Raw genomic sequence first — 20996 nt, forward strand, 5'->3', positions numbered from 1 at the left:
ATTTGAGGAAATTCAATTGTAGGGACTTCAAAAAGGGCTTCACTGGTGGGTTTTTGTGTATTCTTGATCAGTAAATAGTTTTCGGCGTGATTTTTTTTTTAAACTGTGTATTTTGTAGTTATTTGGGGCATCCTCCAAATTTTCAGAAAATTTTGAATAATTTACAGTGCTGAAAATTAGGTTCAAACATGTTATTTTCCACGCACATAACAAAAATTCATCACATGTGTAACATCCTGTTTTGAACCTAATTTGTAACACAGTAAATTATTCAGAATTTTCTAAAAATTTACAGAATGATCTAAATAACTACAAAATACACGATAAAAAAACTACGCTGAAAGCTGTTTATGAGTTGAGAATACACAAAAACACTGCCGCTAGGGGCTCTTTTTGAAGCTAGTGATGCACACGGGGCAGGAAATTGGCAGGGATGCTCCCCCCGTCCCTGCCCCCACCCCATCTCTGCTTATTCCCTGTCGGGGACGGGTGGGGAATCCCCTATTGGGGCGGGAAATCTCCACAGGGAACCATTTATTTAAAAAATAAATTTTAAAATAAAAATCGTAAATTATATATAAATTAAAATATTACACAATATTTATTATTTAAAATATTAAATACTATTATAAATAAAATTTAAAATATTAAAAAAGTTACTACTATACTACAAAAACACATAAAAAAAAGATATAAAATACATATAAAATATTACAAAAATATATAAAAATTTAAACGAGCTCCGTCGAAGTAGAGTGTGCTATCCCCATTGCCTCATTTAACATTCAGGGATCGAAAGTTATCTCTATCCCCGCTCTATTCTCTATTTTGACGGGAATTTCCTACTCCAATAAAGACGGATCCCCACAAGTTCCTGTCTCCGGTTGAAAAATGTGCATTCCTATTTCAAGCCCTACAATAAAATTTTCCAATGTATATATATTGGAACAGAATCTCTGGGGTTGGTCGAACATTAAATGAATTTCCACAATTAATGTAATGTAACATAATTATATATAAATTCAAGCGTTAAGAAGATCGTGGTTGGTTTGTGACTAGGAAGCATAATCATTAATGTAAGTGTTAACATTTCGGTCGGCTAAATAATAAATAAGAATACTGAAAATGAGGTTAGTGAGAGTGTTGAAACGACAGACCAACTCATACGAATAATCCCATTATTATTATTATTATTATTATTATTATTCATTCATTGAATTTGAAAACAAGAGAGATCGGAAGGCATGTGCAATGACATGACTCGATCATGAGACATAATGAGTCAATTGAATGACTACACCAAACCCTACGTACCCTTAATTATAACATACGAAATAAATAACAAAATAACAAATACCAAAGTACAATCAAACTTATAAGTACACAGATATTTTTCCCTCTTTGAGTGAGCAAAAATTAGAATAAGAAGCCAAATAACAAGACCACTGTACTATGCGCTAGTTTGGTACAGTTCTACTGTAGTAAAAAACTGTAGTTGTGATATAGGAAAAAATAACTACAGTTGTGTTGTAGGAAAAAATTATTGAGTGTTTGGTAAGGTACAAATTTTAAAGTGGTGTGAATTAGAAAAGTTGTACCAGAAAATTATATTTATTTTAAACAATTTACATGTTCAAATTAAATATGTTTTTGATAAGAGACTAATAAAATGATCATTATATAATATATATTATAACTAGTTATGTTACTAAGATTCCAATTATAATCATGATAGTATTATAATTTTGTTCTTGATATAATCAAATATGAAAAAGTTAAGTTATTTCAAAACTCTTATTTTTTATGTCTTTAATTATTTAAATTTTTGTTTTTTATAAAATAAGAAATCGATATGTTTTTTATAAATTATAATTTAAAAATATTATGAGATACAAAAAAATATTATAATGTATAATAAATTTTATATTAAGGTGGTTTGTTAATTTAAACTTGGTAAAATAAAATAATAGCTAATAAATATAAGTTATAAAAATATTTTTTGAATAAGAAAATATTTAAAAATTAAATATTGTTTATTTTATTATAATATTAATTTATTTTAAATATTTTACTTTGAGTAATATATAATAAATAAATTTCTTGCAAATTTTTTCAAAAAGTTAAAAGCGGGGCACAACTTTTTCAAAAAGACAGAAAATTGTCCCAAACGAGGTACATGTATACAAAGATAATAAGGAGCAATCTCAAAAAAAAAAAAAAAAAAAAAAAATCAACACACCCATTTTTATGTCCTCCATGAGAGAATAAAAACCATGAGGCAGCAGTAATCTATCCACTCTAAAACTTTCACTCTGGAAAATAAATTAATGGGTTACATATAATTTTCCTCTAAATTGTACTAGAGGTGCATGCAATCATTAATTTCTTCACGTAAAGCTAGCTAGGTGGAGTTCAACAAATATAGTACATCAAAACAAAGTTTGGATATATAATCTCATCAAATGGAGCAATGCAATACATAAATGGATGATCCAAGACCATCGAAAAGTAGCTTAAGTTATCACCTATCGACAGCGTAGTAAAATTTCACTATGCTTAAGTTTGGATCTGATTTCATCTTTTGGAATGTGAACATAAGCTTTGCAGTTGAAAACTCTCAAGTAATTATATGAAACATCTTTTAATGTCCATAATCTTTGAGGAACATCAAAATTAAATGGAACTAAAAGAGAATGATTTATCAAATCAATTATAGTTCTCATAGCCCTCCCCTAAAAGGGTTTAGCACAACAACAATTTTGCTTAAATATTGCATTATTTTAGAAGTGCTATTGATATATATATTAATAAAAAAGACACAGAGAAATTTGTTTTTTAAAAGTGTAAAAACAAGAAAAATTTAGGCAGCAAATGAAAAAAACACTTATCCCTAATCTCTACTAGTGCATGCCTCTCTCTCTCCCCCTCACACTCGGTCTTACGTTTCTTTCTCCCTCGCTCTTTCTCTCTCTCACAATCTCTCAGCTTTCTCACTCCTGCCGTTGAAGCACACCACGACCACACCCCTGCTGAAGCCTCCCTCACGCAGCTAAAGCACACCACGACCACGCCCATGCTAAAGTCGTTGAGACTCTGTGAGATATAGTTTTTTTTTTCAAATTTCAATTTAATATCAAGAAAACATTTTGAATATTATCAGTACCATTAGATTAAGATAAATGACTCATATTTATAGTTGTTAATTAATATTTTTAAAAATAAATTTTGATTTTTTCAAATTTTTTGAAGGATTACATGATGAAAAATGTGTATTTATTATGAAAATATAATATTGTAAACTTTTCATTTTTCAAATGCGTGTCAATTTCTAAATATAGCTAGTGTCTTTCATTGGTTGGAAACAACATTAATTATGACAAAAAAAATTGAAATTAATGTAGAAAAAAATATTTACCTGTTGGTGACTTGCTATATCAAGTCACTATGTTGCCATATTATCATAATTATTAGTACCCATCTATGGGTAGTATCTATTGAGAAATCTTCCATATATATATATATAAATATATATACTTGTGATGAAATTATTTCTAAAATCTTAACTTTTATATATATAGGCTCGTTTGTCTCTCATTTTTCAGATTGAGCTTAATTTTCTCAGCGTGAGAGAGTTGTGTTTGTGAGAACTAGTTTTGTCAGAGAGAAAGGTGCAGAAAAACTCAATCTTCAAGTTGTAATTTTTGAGTGTGATTGAGCTTGTACTATTTTTTTACAATTGCTTTGTGTGACTAGAACCAAGTACTTTTAGTTGTGTTTCTTCTCTTAATTTCTCTATTATTTTTCATTTATGCTTTCATGCTACTTTTTTTTTGTGTGTTAAATCTAAATGTTTTAAATCATGGATTTGGAGGAGTTAATCCTCACAGTGTGCCTTAGAGTCTGGTTGTTTGGGCCTGCTCTGTATGTCATTATCTTTTGTGGCATTTTTGGCTTGTTGGTCTTATTTATGTCAGACTTTGTATTGTTATGTTTTCTTATTTTGATGAATATATATGGAAACTGCCTAGGAATTTTTTCAGCATATGATTATCTTATTTCTATTTGATTGGAGGTCTATAAATAAGAGTCACATTTTCATTTTGTATGTGTTGAGAGAAAGTTTTGAGAGCACGACTGTTGTGAAAATGTTGGTTCTTGTGAGTGTTGAAGAACATGTTTGAAGGGTTCTGTTTCTTATTTCATTGCACCCATGCATGATTAATATGATGAGTTAAGTAAGGTATATACTTATTCAAACTACGGATAGATTTAGATTCTTGACTCACTTTGGAATTAATTCACCCAAAGTAAATGGAACTTTTAGGTAAATGAAGAATGATTTTAAAATAAATAAATTAATATATTTATTAACCATATAACTATTGAATATTCTCTTGACGGCAACAATTAGTCAATACTTTACTATTTGTATTTGTTAGTGTCTGTAGTTCTATTAATTGTGGTTAGTCTCTACCATAGTTAGAATTGCTTGTGTTGGCCTTTTTGTAATTACCTCTCCTTTAGTCCTTTTGTTGTATTTGTTTTGTTTGAAATTAGGATTGTCCAGATTTGATTTATATGCATGTCATATTATTTGATTTTATTAAGCTTTTGTTATAAGTGCGAACTGAAGTTCTACTTAAACTATTATTATTTGCAATTATATTTCATTTGCATATTTTAGGTTCTTAATCACAGAAATGAAATGAGATTTAAATTTTGCATATTTCGTAAATTTGTTCTTCTATTTTATTACTTATCTTTTTGCCTGAAATACTATGTTTTGCATACTACCTTTATGTTATTTTTTGTAATGATAAAATGGAGATCATTAGCACTTGTCTAATTGACGATACAACCAAATTGGATTGTGAGAATTTAGCCATTTGATAATTGAAAATTCGCTTCCATATGCAGGCAATTTATGAAATTATTGAAACCTGCCGTTCTCGTTTGATAATGCCCAAGTGCTTATCTCCAATTACTCAACATAGTATGTACTCAACTTAGTTTTTTTTTAGTTTCTTAATCATTGAGTTGATATAATATATGGCTTTAATGTATTCTAGTTTCTTGCTTGACCCTTTATTTTCTTGAGTTCATTCTAGCTTTTCCTCTATTCTGAAGTTGTTTTTGAACTAAGACAGATGAGTAGGTGTTTAACAACTTTATTTTATAATTTAATTTATATTAATAACAAGGAGGGAAGGAATCGATTAAGCGTTTCTGTGGTTGCCTAGTAACAATTTTACAGAATAGGTCTATATCTATATGCATATTTATATTAATTTTTTTTTTTTAAGAGTTACTATAAGTACTTAACAATTTGTGATTCTGACAATGTTTTGGTAAAAGATGAAAGTATCTTTAGAATGGGTCCATTATCAAAAGTTGATCATTTATGCGCTAATTTCATCTAATATAAATATTCAACTGACTGCTTTTTAATATAGTAGTAATATAATATTTTGCATTGATTGCTTCAATGTTTTTAGCCATGTCTTAATGAGAAATTAAAACGCATGAAGCAACATTCAAAGTTGGAAGTTTCTTTGATTAATATTTAGGTTCAAGGTATTTGAACTTTCTTACATGGGTTTCTTTATTTATGTATATATTAATTAACTAATACCTTAAGGTCTTTCTAAGCAGTTGGAAAGAATAACAATAGAAAACAAAGCATAAAAACAACAAGATAAACCGGCAACAGGTCTTCACACTTAGTTATATTTTATCTAATTTACTTTGGAGTTTTAACTAAAAGTTTGGGTTGTGTATAGAAGTTTTTATTAACGTTTGGATTGGTGGGAATGTTTATTTGGGCTTAATTTCAGATTTAATGTTTTTTTTTTATTATTATAGTTATTTCAATAAAATTCTATACTATACTCATATTTCAGCCATAAATAACAGTTATGAGTACTAGAGTTGGAAAGTTCACCAAGAATCAAATGCATTTTTATATAAAAATGCATGCTTCTCTATGATTTGTTTGTTACCATACCTAATCAGTAGTACAAAATAATTGTAATTTAGGATGGGTTACCCACACACATTATAAAATTTGTTGGTTTTGCTCAGTTAGGACGAGCACTTCAGTGATGTCTATTGGTCCAAGGACTAGATAAAGACAAGATACTTGGGGTGCACGCAATCTCTCACGAAAGATTTTTACTTTTGTTTGCAAGAGGTATGCCTCTTACCTTTGTTTTAATATTATGCAACTGCTAGAGGAGTTTGATTATTTAAAATATTCATCCATAGTAAAGTAGGATCTGAGAAATTTATGTGCTGTGGTGAGATAAGGTTAAGAACTTCTTCCAGTTGGTATGTGGTGATGAGGGCACCCCCTAGAAGATTTTATATGCCTATCATTTCAGAAGAAAATATTGAAACTGGGTTGGATGATGTACTTGAAGAAGATCAATATGTGAGAGTGGATTGTGAGGGCACATTAGTTTGAATATCATGTTTTTTTCTTGACAATCTAACTAATCTTGTAGTACTTACACTTGTTATTTGGAATATCATATGATGTACATGTTTACTAACACTGATATTAGAATGATGTACAAGTTTGTTAACACTGATATTAGAATGATGTACTTCTTAAATTCAGGGTATCTAATGTGTGTGTAGTTTGACTTTTCTCTTCCATTTTAGGGTATCATTCTTGCATAAATATATATTTATGTTATAAAGAGAAGTAGTGCTCTATTTTAATGGAGGACAAGAAACAATAAAAAAAAAGAATGAAGAAGAAGTTAAGATAACAGGAACAGAAGTAGGAGGAGTTACAATCATTGGCCATGTTCAAGATGATGGCCTTCTCAAAGTTGCATATTTCTTGTTCCTCTTTGGTTTAAGTTTCCTGATATGTTTTTTGGTCTTGATTTCATGCATTAATGTTGAGTTAACTAGTTTCATGCATTAAATTAGGTACTACCACAAGATATGCCTACAAAAATGACATCACAACGAAAGATGATAGTAAGAGAAGACTCTTTTGAAGATATAGAAACAACCATGACTCATATATGCTCCACTGGAAAGATATCTCTTAGGAAAAACACATTTGAGGCAGAACAATCAATACCTCTCATTAGCTTTTATCATAAATTGGCAAAAACACCCACTCAAACTCCATCTACTCCAATGTTAGATTCACCAGCAGCCAACACTAGGAGATCTCATAAAAGGGTGCTTGGAAAAGAAAAAATTTCAGAAGCTAAACTTTCAAAGAAGAAGAAATCAACCATAACTGACTTAAATTGGAAAACACATCAAACTCCTATTGAAGATAATCGTGGGTCATTAATAGCAACAAGAAAGTCACCTCGCCTACAATCATTAGGGGCACGAGGTCTGGGAAGCTCATCAAAATCAATTGCTAATAACTGTGCAATAGATCAAGAAGTTGTTGACCAAATAGAAGAATGTACCAAAAAGAGAACAAGAGGCCCAAGAATGTACCAAGAAGTTGTTGACCAAATAGAAGAATGTACTATATATAGTTAGGCCTCTTGTTCTCTTTTTGGTACATTCTTCTATTTGGTCAACAACTTCTTGATCTACTGCACAGTTATTAGCAATTGATTTTGATGAGCTTCCTAGATTTTGTGCCCCTAATGATTGTAGGCGAGGTGACTTTCTTGTTGCTATTAATGACCCACGATTATCTTCAATGGGAGTTTGGTGTGTTTTTCAATTTAAGTCTGATATGGTGAATTTCTACTCATTTGAAAGTTTAGAGGATGTTTGGCACCTTAACTAAAAAACTGTTTTTTGAAAACAAGTTGGGGTGTTTAGCATTGTTTTCAGAAAACAATTTTTAAAAACAAAGTTACAAAAAACAAAAAAATTTGAGAACAACAAAAAGTTGTTTTCAAATTTTCTTTCCTAACTTTCTCACTTCTTATTTTCCATCATTTTTTCTTTCAAATTATTTTATCTCATTATTTATTACAAACTTTTAAAATATTTTTCTCTTTGTAAATATATTTGTTAATTTTTTATTTAAAATTTTAAAAAAATAAAACTAAAAAAATTGTTTTTAGAAAACATTAACCAAACACCTCTTGTTTTTTAAAAACTACAAAAACAGTTTTCTGTTCTCATTTCTGAGAACAAAATTTTGAAAACAAAAAACAGAAAACAATGCCAAACATACTATTAGCTTATAAAATGTTTTCTTTTCCAAACACCATTTTATGAGATTCCCTAGTGTTGGCTGCTGGTGAATCTAACATTGGAGTAGATGGAGTTTGAGTGGGTGCTTTCGCCAATTTATGATAAAAGCTAATGAGAAGTGTTGATTGTTCTGCCTCAAATGTGTTTTTCCTATGAGACCTCCTTCTTTTAGTAGAGCATATATGAGTCATGGTTGTTTCTATATCTTCAAAAGAGTTTTCTCTTACTATCATATTTCGTTGTGATGTCATTTTTAGAGGCATATCTTTTGCTCGTACCTAATTTAATGCATGAAACTAGTTAACTCAACATTAATACATGAAATCAAGTCCAAAAAACATATCAAGAAACTTAAACCAAACAAAGAGGAACAAGAAATATCTTACAGAATTTGCAACTTTGAGAAGGCCATCATCTTGAGCATGGCCAATGATTGTAACTCATCCTACTTCTGTCTTTGTTATCTTATTCTTGCTCAACTTTTTCTTCTTTCTTTTTTTCAGTTTCTTGTCCTCCTCCATTAAAACAGAGCACTACTTCTCTTTATAACATTAAAACATAAATATACATGTAAGAATGACACCCTAAAATGGAAGAGAAAAGTTAAACTACACACACATTAGATACCTTGAATTTAAGAAGTACATCATTCTAATATCAGTATCAACAAATTTGTACATCATTCTAATATCAGTGTTGGTAAACACGTATATCATATGATATTCCAAATAACAAGTGTAAGTACTACAAGATTAGTTCAGCTGTTAAGAAAAAAACAACTTGCTATTCAAACTAATGTGCCCTCACAATCCACTCTCACATATTGATCTTTCTTCAAGTACATCATCCAACCCAGTTTCAATATTTTCTTCTGAAATGATAGGCATATACTAGGGCTGTGCAGAAATTTTTACAACCCACCCAACCCGAATAATCCGCCCAAACCAACCCGAATAAACCGACCAAAATTTAAACCGCCCAATTGTTACATTGGGCGGGTTGAAAATAATTATCAACCCGCCCAATTAAGAATTTATTATTTTTAATATATTCAAATAAATATATAAATTAATTAAGTTTTGTTTTAATTTTTTTACTATAAATTTAAAATATTGTTTTAAGCTTAAAAAGATAAACTTCACACTATTAGTACTAGTATTTAAAAGAAAAAAATTACAAAAATGTAAAAAAAAAAATACCACTTTTGTTTGGGCGGGTTGACCCGACCAACCCGCCCAAAAAAAAATACAATTTCGGTTTGGGCGGGTTAACCCGACCAACCCGCCCAAATTATTGGACGGGTTAAATTTTTTTTTTTTTTTAATTGGGCAAGTTACGAGTCACTTTTGCTAATCTGATTATGACATTGGACGAGTAAAAATGCCTTGTAACCCGACCAACCCGCCCAATGCTCAGCTCTAGCATATACTCATGCTTATCATAGTAATCCAAGTCATAAAATCCTCTAGGGGGTGCCCTCATCAAAACATACCAACTGGAAGAAATTCTTAACCTTATCTCACCACAGCATACAAATTTCTCAGATCCTACTTCACTCAGACATACAAGTTCTTAACCTTCCGTTATTACCCCAACACACAAATTTCTTAGATCCTACTTCATTATGAATGAATATTTATGGATGAATATTTAAGATATTCAAACTCCTCTAGCAGTTGCATAATATTAAAACAAAGGTAAGAGGCATACCTATTGCAGTAAAAATCTTTCGTGAGAGATTGCTTGATATCACTGAAGTATCTTGTCTCCCCAAGTATCTTGTCTTTATCTAGTCCTTGGACCAAGAGACATCACTGAAGTGTTCGTCCTAACTGACCAAAACCAACAAATTTTATAATGTGTCGCCTGTTTCATCCCAAATTACAATTATTTTGTACTACTGGACTAGGTATGGTAACAAGCAAATCATAGAGAAGCATGCATTTTTATTGCATATGATTCTTTGTGAACTTTACAATCTAGTACTCATAACTGTTATTTATGGCTAAAGAAATATGAGTATAGTATAGAATTTTATTAAAAGAACTATAATAATAAAAAACATTAGACCAAAAAACAAAAATATGAAATTAAGCCCAAATAAACATTCCCACCATATCCAAACGTTAATAAAAACTTCTATCCACAACCCAAGATTTTAGATAAAACTCCAAAGTAAATTAGATAAAATATAATTAAGTATGAAGACCTGTTGCTGCTTTTTCCTTTCTGTTTTATGTGCATCTGATTGTTTTTTATGCTTTGTTTTTTGAATTTGTTTTCTATTTCTATTGTTGCTCTTTTCAACTCCTTAGAAAGAAAGACCTTAGGTTACGTTTGGTTTGATGGAAACCTTTGGAATGGAATGGTTTCCTTTTCCATTGATTACCAATTCACATAATTAAATAATTGTCATTCAATAAAAATATTGGGTGGAAAAGTGATTCTTTTCCAATGTTATTACTATATGACTCTTTTGTACATAACCTTTTCTTTTTTCAAAGCTAACATATATATTTATAAATGAAGAATGAAAATAACTCAATCAGACAAAAGATTATACATAAACGTTTTTCTCTAAAAAAAAATTCTATAATTACTGTAATTTTTTTTTAAGAATAACTACCATATTTTTTCCCTCAACAAATTATGTATTAATTTCACTATAACATGCAATATGAAAAATAAAGTATAAGTTGTATTATTAGCTTTTTTATAAAAAAAAAACTTTAAAATATAATTTAAAATGAAAATAATAATTTGGTACGTAATAAAATCTAACTTTTAAAAATAATGACAATTTGATTGAAAAAAATAATAATTTATAAGAATAGAGTACGAGTATTTTGGTCAAATAGTATAAATTTTATTCTATTCTATTCCATTCCATTCCGTTATTGATTCCAAAATCTCTACCAAACAATATTTTTACCGTTACCATTACCATTCCATTTTTAGTTTGCAACCAAACACCACCTTAAAGTATTAGTTGATTAATATAAACATAAATAAAGAAACCCACGTAAGAAAGCTCAAATACCTTGAACCTGAATATTAATCAAAGAAACTTCCAACTTTGAATGTTGCTCCATGCATTTTAATTTCTCATTAAGACCTGGCTAAAAGTATTGAAGCAATCAATACAAAATATTTATATTAGCACTACGTCAAAAAGCAATCAGTTGAATATTTATATTAAATGAAATTAGCGCATAAATGATCAACTCTTAATAATGGATCCATTCTAAAGATACTTTCATCTTTTACTAAAACATTGTCGGAATCACAAATTGTTAAGTACTTATAGTAACTCTTAAAAAAACCATATTAATATAAATATGATTACTAGGCAGCCACATAAACGCTCAATCGATTCCTTCCCTCGTTATTAATATAAATTAAATTATAAAATAAAATTGCTAAACACCTACTCATTTCTCTTAGTTCAAAAACAACTTCATAATAGAGGAAAAGCTGGAAGGAATCAAAGCACTCAAGAAAATAAAAGGTCAAGCAAGAAACTAGAATACATTGAAGCCATATATTATATCAACTCAATGACTAAGAAACAAAATAAAAAACTAAAAAAAAACTAAGTTGAGTACATACCATGTTGAGTAATTGGAGATAAGCACTTGGGCATTATCAAATGAGAACGGCAGGTTTCAATAATTTCATAAATTACCTGCATATGGAAGCGAATTTTCAATTATCAAATGGCCAAATTCTCACAATCCAATTTGGTTGTATCCTCAATTAGACAAGTGCCAATGATCTCCATTTCATCATTACAAAAAAACACATAAAGGTAGTGTGCAAAACATAGTATTTCAGGCAAAAAGATAAGTAATAAAATAGAAGAACAATTTTACGAAACATGCAAAATTTAAATCTCATTTCATTTCTTTTCACTTCTGTGATCAAGAACCTAAAATATGCAAATGAAATACAATTGCAAAAGCTGATATGCAAATAATAATAGTTTAACTTTAAGAGAGTAGAGCTTCAGTTTGCACTTATAACAAAAGCTTAATAAAATCATATAATAGAACATGTATAAATCAAATCAGGACAATCCTAACTTCATACAAAAAAAAAATACAGCAAAAAGGACTAAAGGAGAGATCACTACAAAAACACCAACACAAGCAATTCTAACCATGGTAGAGACTAACTACAATCAGTTACAGGAAGAGTATATTAACAAACCAAACAGTAATACTAAAAGAACTAAAGACACTAACAAATACAAATAGTAAAGTATTGACTACGTGTTGCCGTCAAGAGAATACTCAATAGTTATATGGTTAATAAATATATTAATTAATTTATTTTAAAATCACTCTTCATTTACTTAAAAGTTACATTTACTTTGGGTGAATTAATTCCAAAGTGAGTCAAGAATCTCAATCTATCTAGTAGTTTGAATAAGTATATACCTTACTTAACCCTTCATATTAGTAGTGCATGGAGGCATTCAAACTAAGGAAAAGCAACCAAACAAACAGCCGGCATGCACAGAAATGAAATAAGAAAGAGAACCCTTCAAACATGTTCTTCAACACTCACAAGAACCAACATTTTCACAACAGTCGTGCTCTCAAAACTTTCTCTCAACACATACAAAATGAAAAGGTGACTCTTATTTATAGACCTCCAACCAAATAGAAATATGATAATTATATGCTGAAAAATTTCCGAGGCAGTATCCGTATATATTCATCAAAATAAGAAAACATAACAATACAAAGTCTAACATAGAAGAAATAAGACCAACAAACCAAAAATGCCACAAAAGATAATGACATAGAGAACATGACAAATTACCAACAGGCCCAAACAACCAAACTCTAAGGCACACTGTGAGGTACTCCAAATCCATGATTTAAAATACTTAGATTTAACACAAAAGAAGTAGCATGAAAGCAGAAATGAAAAATAACAGAGAAATTAAGAGAAGAAACACAACTAAAATTACTTGGTTCTAGTCACACAAAGCAATTGTACAAGAATAGTACAAGCTCAATCACACTCAAAAATTACAACTCGAAGATTGAGTTTTTCAACGCCTTTCTCTCTGACAAAACTAGTTCTCACAAACACAACTCTCTCACACTCTAAGAAAATTACGCTCAATCTCAGAAATGAAAAATGAGAGACAAACGATCCTATACATATGAAAGTCAGGATTTTAGAAATAATTCCAACACAAGCATATATAAATATATATATACTGATAATATTCAAAATGTTTTCTTGATATTAAATTGAAATCTGAGAAAAAAAAAAACTATACCTCACATAGACAAAAGAGGTCTCCTGTTCTTGCTCAAAGCCAGCGGGAGAGATAAACAAAGAGGGGACTAGAGACTCAACAACTTCAGCACGGGCGTGGTCGTGGTGTGCTTCAGCTGCGTGAGTACCGGCGTGAGGGAGGCTTCAGCAGGGGTGTAGTCGTGGTGTGCTTCAACGGCGCGAGGGTTAGAAAGCCGAGAGAATGTGAGAGAATGAGAGAAAGAGCGAGGGAGAGAGAAACGAAGATTGAGTGTGAGGGGGAGAGAGAAAGAGAGGCATGCACGGGTAGAGATTTGCGATTTGAGAGAGAGATTAGGGATAAGTGTTTTTTTCAATTGCTTTTTTCTTGTCAATTTCATGCGCCTTAAGTGTTTCATTTCCCGCCTAAAATTTTCTTGTTTTTACACTTGTAAAAAACAAATTTATCCGTGTCTTTTTTTTTATTAACATATATCAATAGCACTTCTAAAATTATGTAATATTTGAGCAAAATTGTTGTAGTGTGATGCACTAGAGTCAACCACCCAATCACTATCTTGGCAAGCAATAATAACCCAAGCATCATCCCAGTCAACCACCACATCGCCGTCCTTAATAATATTCTTCCTCGATCTAGACTTAAATCTCCCTAAAATCTCTTTTTCAATGATTATGCAAATTTCTACTTTGACTTCTTCCATGTCTCTTCTTTTTAAGCTAAAAGTGCCACAGAAGAAGATTCATCCATCTCTTTTCTTCTTGCATCTTCATTTAGCAAACTGTCTTCAACTAAATCTATAGTTGGTATCCCATCTAAAGCCGAACTGCTAACTGCACCACCAACGTTTCTCAACTCTCAGGCAAAGAGCTAAGAAGTAAAGATAGATGTTTGAACCTCATTGATCTTCAAGGCAGCCAGTACGTTCATAATGCTCAGATTCTAACTTATGTCCTTAATTAAGTTGCTCCCATCTTTATATTTTTAATTCATAAGTCTTTTAATCAAAGCAGTTTCATCACATATTATTTCAAAGATATTTGGATCAACCCATCTTTTAATGTGCCAGCAACTTTTCTATGCAGGACTATCCAATCACCTTGAAACATATCATCTAGTTTCGTATCACCAAGTGTAATTGGCTTGTATAAATCTTTGCAATAAAACAAGTGTCTTCTATCATGCACTTCCAAACATAATAATTCGTTTAAATCTGGCCCATCCATTTCTAGCACACAAGAAATTAATTCCAAACAACTTCGCTTTGATACCACTTTCTTGGGAAGAATAACAAATACTAAAAACACATAAAAAATAAATACACAAACAATTTCCCTTCATTGCATGAGTAAAAGATAGGATAACAAGCCAATTGACAACACTATACTATGTGAAGATAATAATCAACAATCTCAAATAAGTCAACAAATCCTTCAATGAGAAGGTAAAACTCACAAGGTGACAATATACTATACACACTTAAAACTTCTACTATATGAAAAATAATGGGTTACACAAAGTTTTTGTCTAGATAATACTAGAAGTGCATGCAATCATTAAGTTCTCCACTAAAGGTGAATTTTTTTTTTTTGTTTGAAAAAGAGACAGAGGCCTTAGTCAAAGACTGACCTCCTCTCAACATTATTGAGAGCCCTCACTTTTGGCGGAGAAATACCGTAGTTGCAAAACAAGCCACCCAAACACCCACAACAGAACCCATCCCCCCAACTTTAAAGCCAAAAATTACCCCAATCTCTAGTAAGATCCAAAAAGGAAACCACCTGCAAAAAACTTGGTTCTATACACCTAAATTGCAATCCAAAACTTAATCTTATCCCAAATAGCCTCAACTGAGCTATAGGCACCTTAAAAAATTCTACTATTCCTTTCAAGCCATAAAACCCAAAAAGTCGCTAGCAAGGTGCTCTGCCACAATCAAGACACCATTTTGCCTCCCTCTAAACGACACAGAAACAATTGAGAACAAGTAGAGGACATGCACCAAAGGACACCAAACTCAGCCAAGACCTTACCCCATGCCTCCCTAGCAAAATGACGCTCCAGGAATAAGTGTTTAGTTGATTCTCCTGCAATCTTACAACAAACGCACCAACTAGGGGATAAACAATGATAGGGTCTCCTCCTCTGCAAGTTGTCATGGACATCCTTCATCATGTATAATCCTAAAGGTGGATTTTACTAAATAATACATCAAACTAAAATTTAGATAATCTAACCAAATGAAGCAATAGAAAATTTCACTAAGAATAGAGAAAGTTTCATTATTAGATCTTAGAAAATAGAAACTAGAAGCTGAAAGGGATGACACACATGAGTTGGACCACCCAACCCAACAACTACCTACTTACACAGATTAGTTTATAACCCTAATTCTCCAGACAGTAGCCCAACCAAGCCCATATCTATATGGAAATTACAATTTTGTTCATTACATGTTTAATATCCTCTTATATCACCAAATCGCATAAGATTACCTACTTTCCTTGTGTTTTATCTTCAGCCTCTTGTTTTACAATGGTACAAGACAAGGATTTCCCTAGATCTAAGCTCGTTGTTAAGGATTATTGATGGTAGGGTCTCCCTACAATGGCTACCTTTTCTAGTTAAATAAGACCTTGAGGATCATTGGTGGGAGGCACTCTCTACTGTGGCTACCGTCTTTATTTAAATGAAAAATATGTTCTTTGCCAATTGTAGAGCTATTTTATTGATTGTGTATCACAAGGTCGAGCAAATTGTTCACATGTTGCTCTTTCGCTCAATCACTTGGAAATGGAAGATCCTTTTCTAAATTATAATATTAATTAAAATAAATAGTGTAAAAAGTGTTATTTTTGGGGTTTGTGGCAATTGAGTTGACTCAATAATACAATTTATAAACTAAGTGTTACAAAAGCATTAAACGAGCGATTCTAGTGCCTATAAACAAGAATATACATTACAATGAAACAACAATAAACAATAAAATACATTAAAGGCGTGTTTGGAAACAACAGTTTAGTTACTATAGGCCGTGTAATTATTAGGGTGATAATTACATATCTGAATATTTATATTATATTTTAAAATACAAAGTATGTTTAGATGTGAAGGGGTAATTACTTATAAATTACATAGAAAAATAATATTATGTAATAAAGACTATTTAAAATTGATAGTAACTAGTAATTATATCTAATTCTCATGGGGCTATAAGAATTAGAGAGTATAATTGGAACTCCTCAATTACCTCCAATTACATAGTTATTATGGAATTACATAGTCAAACAAACATGTCAAATCAAGTAATTACAAAGTGACTTTCCAAACGCACCTTAAAAAGCATCATGACTTTAAAAACTTGTCAAACCAATCGCTAGCTTCTTTTACCATTAGCTTAGTCATTCTGTGACCAATTCCAGGCTGTGCAATGATCTAGATGTCAAAAAAACGAGGAATATTAAACAACTATCTCCAAGATATAAACAATAATTTGAGAATAGTTTTTTTATTTAATCATTTTTTTGAGAATATTTGAGTGGTTGAACAGAAAATAATACCATCTGCAATTGAAAATGTTTTTAGTTTTAAGTAGATTGTTGAAGTTCCATACTTTAAAATTATCTGAACATTGTGCATTCTCATAAGCTTTATACGTTTTTGACGTGGGAACATCAAGACCATCTAGCGGGCATCGAAAATCTTTTGTACCTAGAATATATGAAACCCGTCAAAGATAGAAAATGCATCAGTTTTAACTCAATCCTTGCAGCTGTTAAAGGGTCATTCTTTTTTGTTTTAAGATCAATAATGGAGTTTTTTACCAGTTAGAATTAGCAGAGGACGTGGTGCAAGAGATGGGATTGAGTAAGGAGAATCAAACTCGGATGCTAAACCAGGAGCAATCCTATCCCAGACCTGTTCAGGTAAATAAAAGATAGTAGAATGTTATACTACTTGCAAAGTTCATTAAAACAAGATTATCTAGCAATTACTTAAGGTGTTAAGCTGCAACAAATAGAAAATGGTGAGCTATAGACGTAGAAAATGGCGAAGCATTGTGAATGCCAATATTTTAGTTAACAAGGCCATACGAATTCATTTTCTAGACAATGAAATGAGTAACTAACCTTCCTCACCACTTCTTTATCAATTTCATTCTTCTCTAAATCAATTCGTGCTTCTGCAAAATGAAAAATAAAAACATTGGATCATACCTACACATAGATGAAATCCTATGGCATATGAAAAATAAAAGCACTGGATCATACCTGCGCAAGATAATTTGTTAGTTTTTTAAATAGGTGAAACAGAATTTTATGTAAAGTTTATAACAGGACATAATGAATCCACTTTATTTAATTACTTCACTCTATAATTCAACACAGAAATAAAAGTGTACTCTTTAATCGATTTGGCCATATGGCCAAATACCAATTTCATACTAGAAAACGTTAAAAAAGAAATATAGTTGGCATCAATTGTCGAAAATGAACCGTACAGCAAAGGTATTAAGTACATTGTTATGATTCATATTTCTAAATTATCTTACCCTCAAAAACAGGTTTTATGCTGTTAACTCTAGCCTTCCATTTATCATTTTCTATGGCCCACTGAAAACCCTATAGTTAGATAGCATAAGATTTGGTTAGAATTATCGCACTAGAAAGAATTGTAATCAATTAACTAAATACAATACTTCTGTTTTTTTAAGGGAAAACAAGAAGTACTAAGAACATATACCTGAACCCCAATTACAGGGACAATCACAGAATAGCGGGTGTCAGCAACAGCAGCAAACCATGCATGCATGCCTGAATCGCAATGTTAAAGATAGAGGTAATCAGAAAAAAAAAAAACAAAGATGACTTCCATATGTTGACAGAAAATTATATATAATCTGTAAAACATCAAATCTCAACCAACAAACCTCCTAGTGATTCTCCAGTGATTCCTATCCTAGTGGGGTCTATGTCCTTCCTGCCTGTTAAATAATCTGCCAGCTTTATCAAGTCCCAGACCTACAATGATTGCACAGGATGTCTTATAGGAACAAAGAACATGAAAGCAAAATTATGGTCAGGCTTATGGATGGTTTGCTCCTATAAAACAAATGTTTCGAGATTTTCCTTGCACCTTTATAACAATTGTTAAAGTTTCTGCTTCCATAATAAATTCTTAAATCAAATCTATAAAAAGCTTAACTTTAGCAATATACTATCTAATCTGCAACAAAGTATATGGAGATACCGTATCAAATATGAATGGCATGGTATTGCCTCGTTTCCATGATGATATAAGAGCCTACAGTTGGAAAAAGGAAAGAAAAAAAATCAGTTCATTGATATATTAACATTAGCCAAAGGGAAGAGTGTTTAGCTGCTCAATGCGAATTATGACTAGAAGCACTCATCACAAGATATAGGTCCACATTCTTACAATCAGAAAATATTTAGACTGAAGATGAGTAATTCTCTCATTCAAGAGACAGATCACTCTCTAAGTAATTACATGTTAGGTTGCTTATTCAGGTACCACACCAGTCCATATGCTAAAAATTGCACAACTAGAGAAAATAGACGCAGAAGTACAAACATCATTGTAGGTGGTAATACTGCTAGCACGTTCACCATGGTATCGAGAGTCAATTGCAATAGTTATGTATCCCCTTGAAGCATAGGCCTAAACAAGAAAAAATAAGACAATAAGAATCCTCCATTGTGTTAAAATATAGCTTTTGAAATCATTTAATATATTTGAAGAGTTACCTACCTCAAGCAGGGGTCTTAACCACTCTTTGCAAGTAGTTGTTCTATGCAGGAAAACTACAGCAGGCCTTTTTCGCTCATTGTCTTCCTTCATGCTTATAATTAATACTGGTAACTGTCCTTGCTCTCCTGCCTATCATTGTAGGGAAAGGGAAAACTATTATTAAATCCTCACAAAGAGACCAACAGGACTTGTAGAATAATTAGGCAGAAAAAGGTAAATTCACCTCTGTAATCAAATAAAGATTTTCCTCTTGCAGTAGGTCCTTGAAATTGTCAATGTTTGCCCTTGGACATGACAACATTGCCTAGTAGTTAAAGGTCCAATAACACAAAACAAAAATGGTATCTTAATAACTGGAAAAAGTTACAAAATAACATGCAAATTACATAATACTGAAAAGAGAAGTATGAACCTCACTCTCACTCAAGGGAGGTGGGGAATCCTCCTGAAACAAAAGGTTTGTCACTGGTTTTGCGGGCTTCACAGAGAGAGGAACTGAAGAGAAAAAAAATAGACCAACTATTTATAGTTTTAAAAATTAATAATAACAATCACAGATCATCCCCGCTAGTGTATAAATTTACTATGATAGTAAAATGAAACACAATTACAATTTACCTTAGAAATATTACAGATTTATCATTTCACTTCCAACATTAATAATATAACTTCATAATTCAAATTCCATTTGATCCATGTTGATAATAGATTGTGTACACTTGACTAATAATACCTCAGTCATGAAATCTGTGCATTTGAAAAATAACACCTACCATCATCAGAACATTCTCACTTCCATTGATCAATTATCGAGTTTCTCAGCTTAAAGCACCAAAAGATGAACAATAATACTTTAATCAATCTCAATGAATTTTGTGTAAAGCATTTAGCAATAACATTTGTTCTTTCAACCGATAGGGTGCTCAGTACACCATGAGGCAACACAATCTTCATTTTTTTTTTCTTTTCACTCCAAAACTACCAAACATGTTCCAAAAATTCTAATATACACTTCCCAACTATCCCTTAACAATAAAATATTTTTTTTTTTAACAAATCATTTTTCATAAGAACGTTATTACTAGTCCAAACTTGAAAGCAATTAGTCAAGCAAAGTTTTTTTAGAAAGAAAAAAAAACTCAATAATTAGTTTACAGAATTAGAATCTCAACTTTCTTATGAAAATTCCCAAATTCTTTCATCAACCAAACACTATGCTCTAGACGATTGTTCAAAAACACATACTAAACTGAAAAAAAAAATTCAATGATGCATCGAGATTTAGCAGAGAAAACAATCTAAACTCTTTTTCTTTTTTACTTCAATTGGTACGGCTGGATTCAAGTCCCGGTTGTTCTATTCAATCCTATTCCATTAACATTTTAAGAGTACCTAACCAAACAAGAAAAGAGTAGAATATTGGGCCATTGAATTACCTTCGGCTGATCGTCTGCTCCGCAGTACTTCAAGGAATTGAGCTCGAAGCTTATCGGCGTCCATGTCCATGGCTTCCTCCATTTCTCACTGTGATCACCGTCGTGATCAATTTTGTTGTGGTTTTACACGGATAAGCCCAGAATATCTCTCTGGGCCCAAAAAGCCCAATCCTACGTATCTGGGTTAACACCCAAGACTTGCCCAATACATATCAATATTGCACTTTTTTCATTACTTGTTTGAATAATACCAGAACCCATTTTCTTAATACTAGCTTAGTGCACTGACTAAATTTTTTTAGAATAGTCAGATCAACTATATAATA

At 31.3% G+C, this 20996-nt stretch overlaps 1 protein-coding gene across 20 annotated transcripts; it reads right to left on the reverse strand.

Annotated features, from left to right (window-relative positions):
* Positions 1 to 550: 550 nt before the first annotated feature.
* On the reverse strand, positions 551 to 20799 carry LOC133819559 (uncharacterized). 20 transcript variants are annotated; one of them, XR_009886385.1, is made up of 18 exons: positions 20671 to 20799; positions 19647 to 19729; positions 19458 to 19538; positions 19235 to 19363; positions 19058 to 19144; positions 18713 to 18766; positions 18393 to 18483; positions 18206 to 18276; positions 18015 to 18084; positions 17593 to 17645; positions 17287 to 17380; positions 17076 to 17173; positions 16797 to 16897; positions 11800 to 11875; positions 11231 to 11309; positions 9901 to 10022; positions 6005 to 8731; positions 2695 to 3093 (listed from the first exon to the last, which is right to left on the reverse strand). XR_009886385.1 is itself a non-coding variant. In XM_062252836.1 (14 exons), the coding sequence occupies exons 1-13, from the start codon at positions 20750 to 20752 to the stop codon at positions 16808 to 16810; spliced, it is 1083 nt and encodes a 360-aa protein (XP_062108820.1). In that variant the 5' UTR covers positions 20753 to 20799; the 3' UTR covers positions 551 to 913; positions 16797 to 16807. The 20 variants fall into 20 exon arrangements, 4 of the variants coding, with proteins under 4 accessions (XP_062108820.1, XP_062108819.1, XP_062108818.1 ...); XR_009886390.1 differs by adding an exon at positions 13487 to 15607 and having other exon boundaries at positions 6005 to 10022; positions 11231 to 11305; XR_009886384.1 differs by adding an exon at positions 13487 to 15607 and having other exon boundaries at positions 6005 to 10022.
* Between the last annotated feature and the right edge of the window lie 197 nt (positions 20800 to 20996).

Source organism: Humulus lupulus, chromosome 2 (assembly GCF_963169125.1).
Source record: "Humulus lupulus chromosome 2, drHumLupu1.1, whole genome shotgun sequence".
NCBI lineage: Eukaryota > Viridiplantae > Streptophyta > Magnoliopsida > Rosales > Cannabaceae > Humulus > Humulus lupulus.

Excerpts from the sequence above, each read along its gene's own strand:
- LOC133819559 (XM_062252836.1), bottom strand. The coding sequence starts at position 20,752 with ATGGAGGAAGCCATGGACATGGACGCCGATAAGCTTCGAGCTCAATTC. Across the intron at positions 19,145-19,234 it reads GGTTAAGACCCCTGCTTGAG|GCCTATGCTTCAAGGGGATA; the intron begins GTAGGTAACTCT and ends TTTCTTGTTTAG. Across the intron at positions 17,646-18,014 it reads CATAAAACCTGTTTTTGAGG|AAGCACGAATTGATTTAGAG; the intron begins GTAAGATAATTT and ends TTCATTTTGCAG.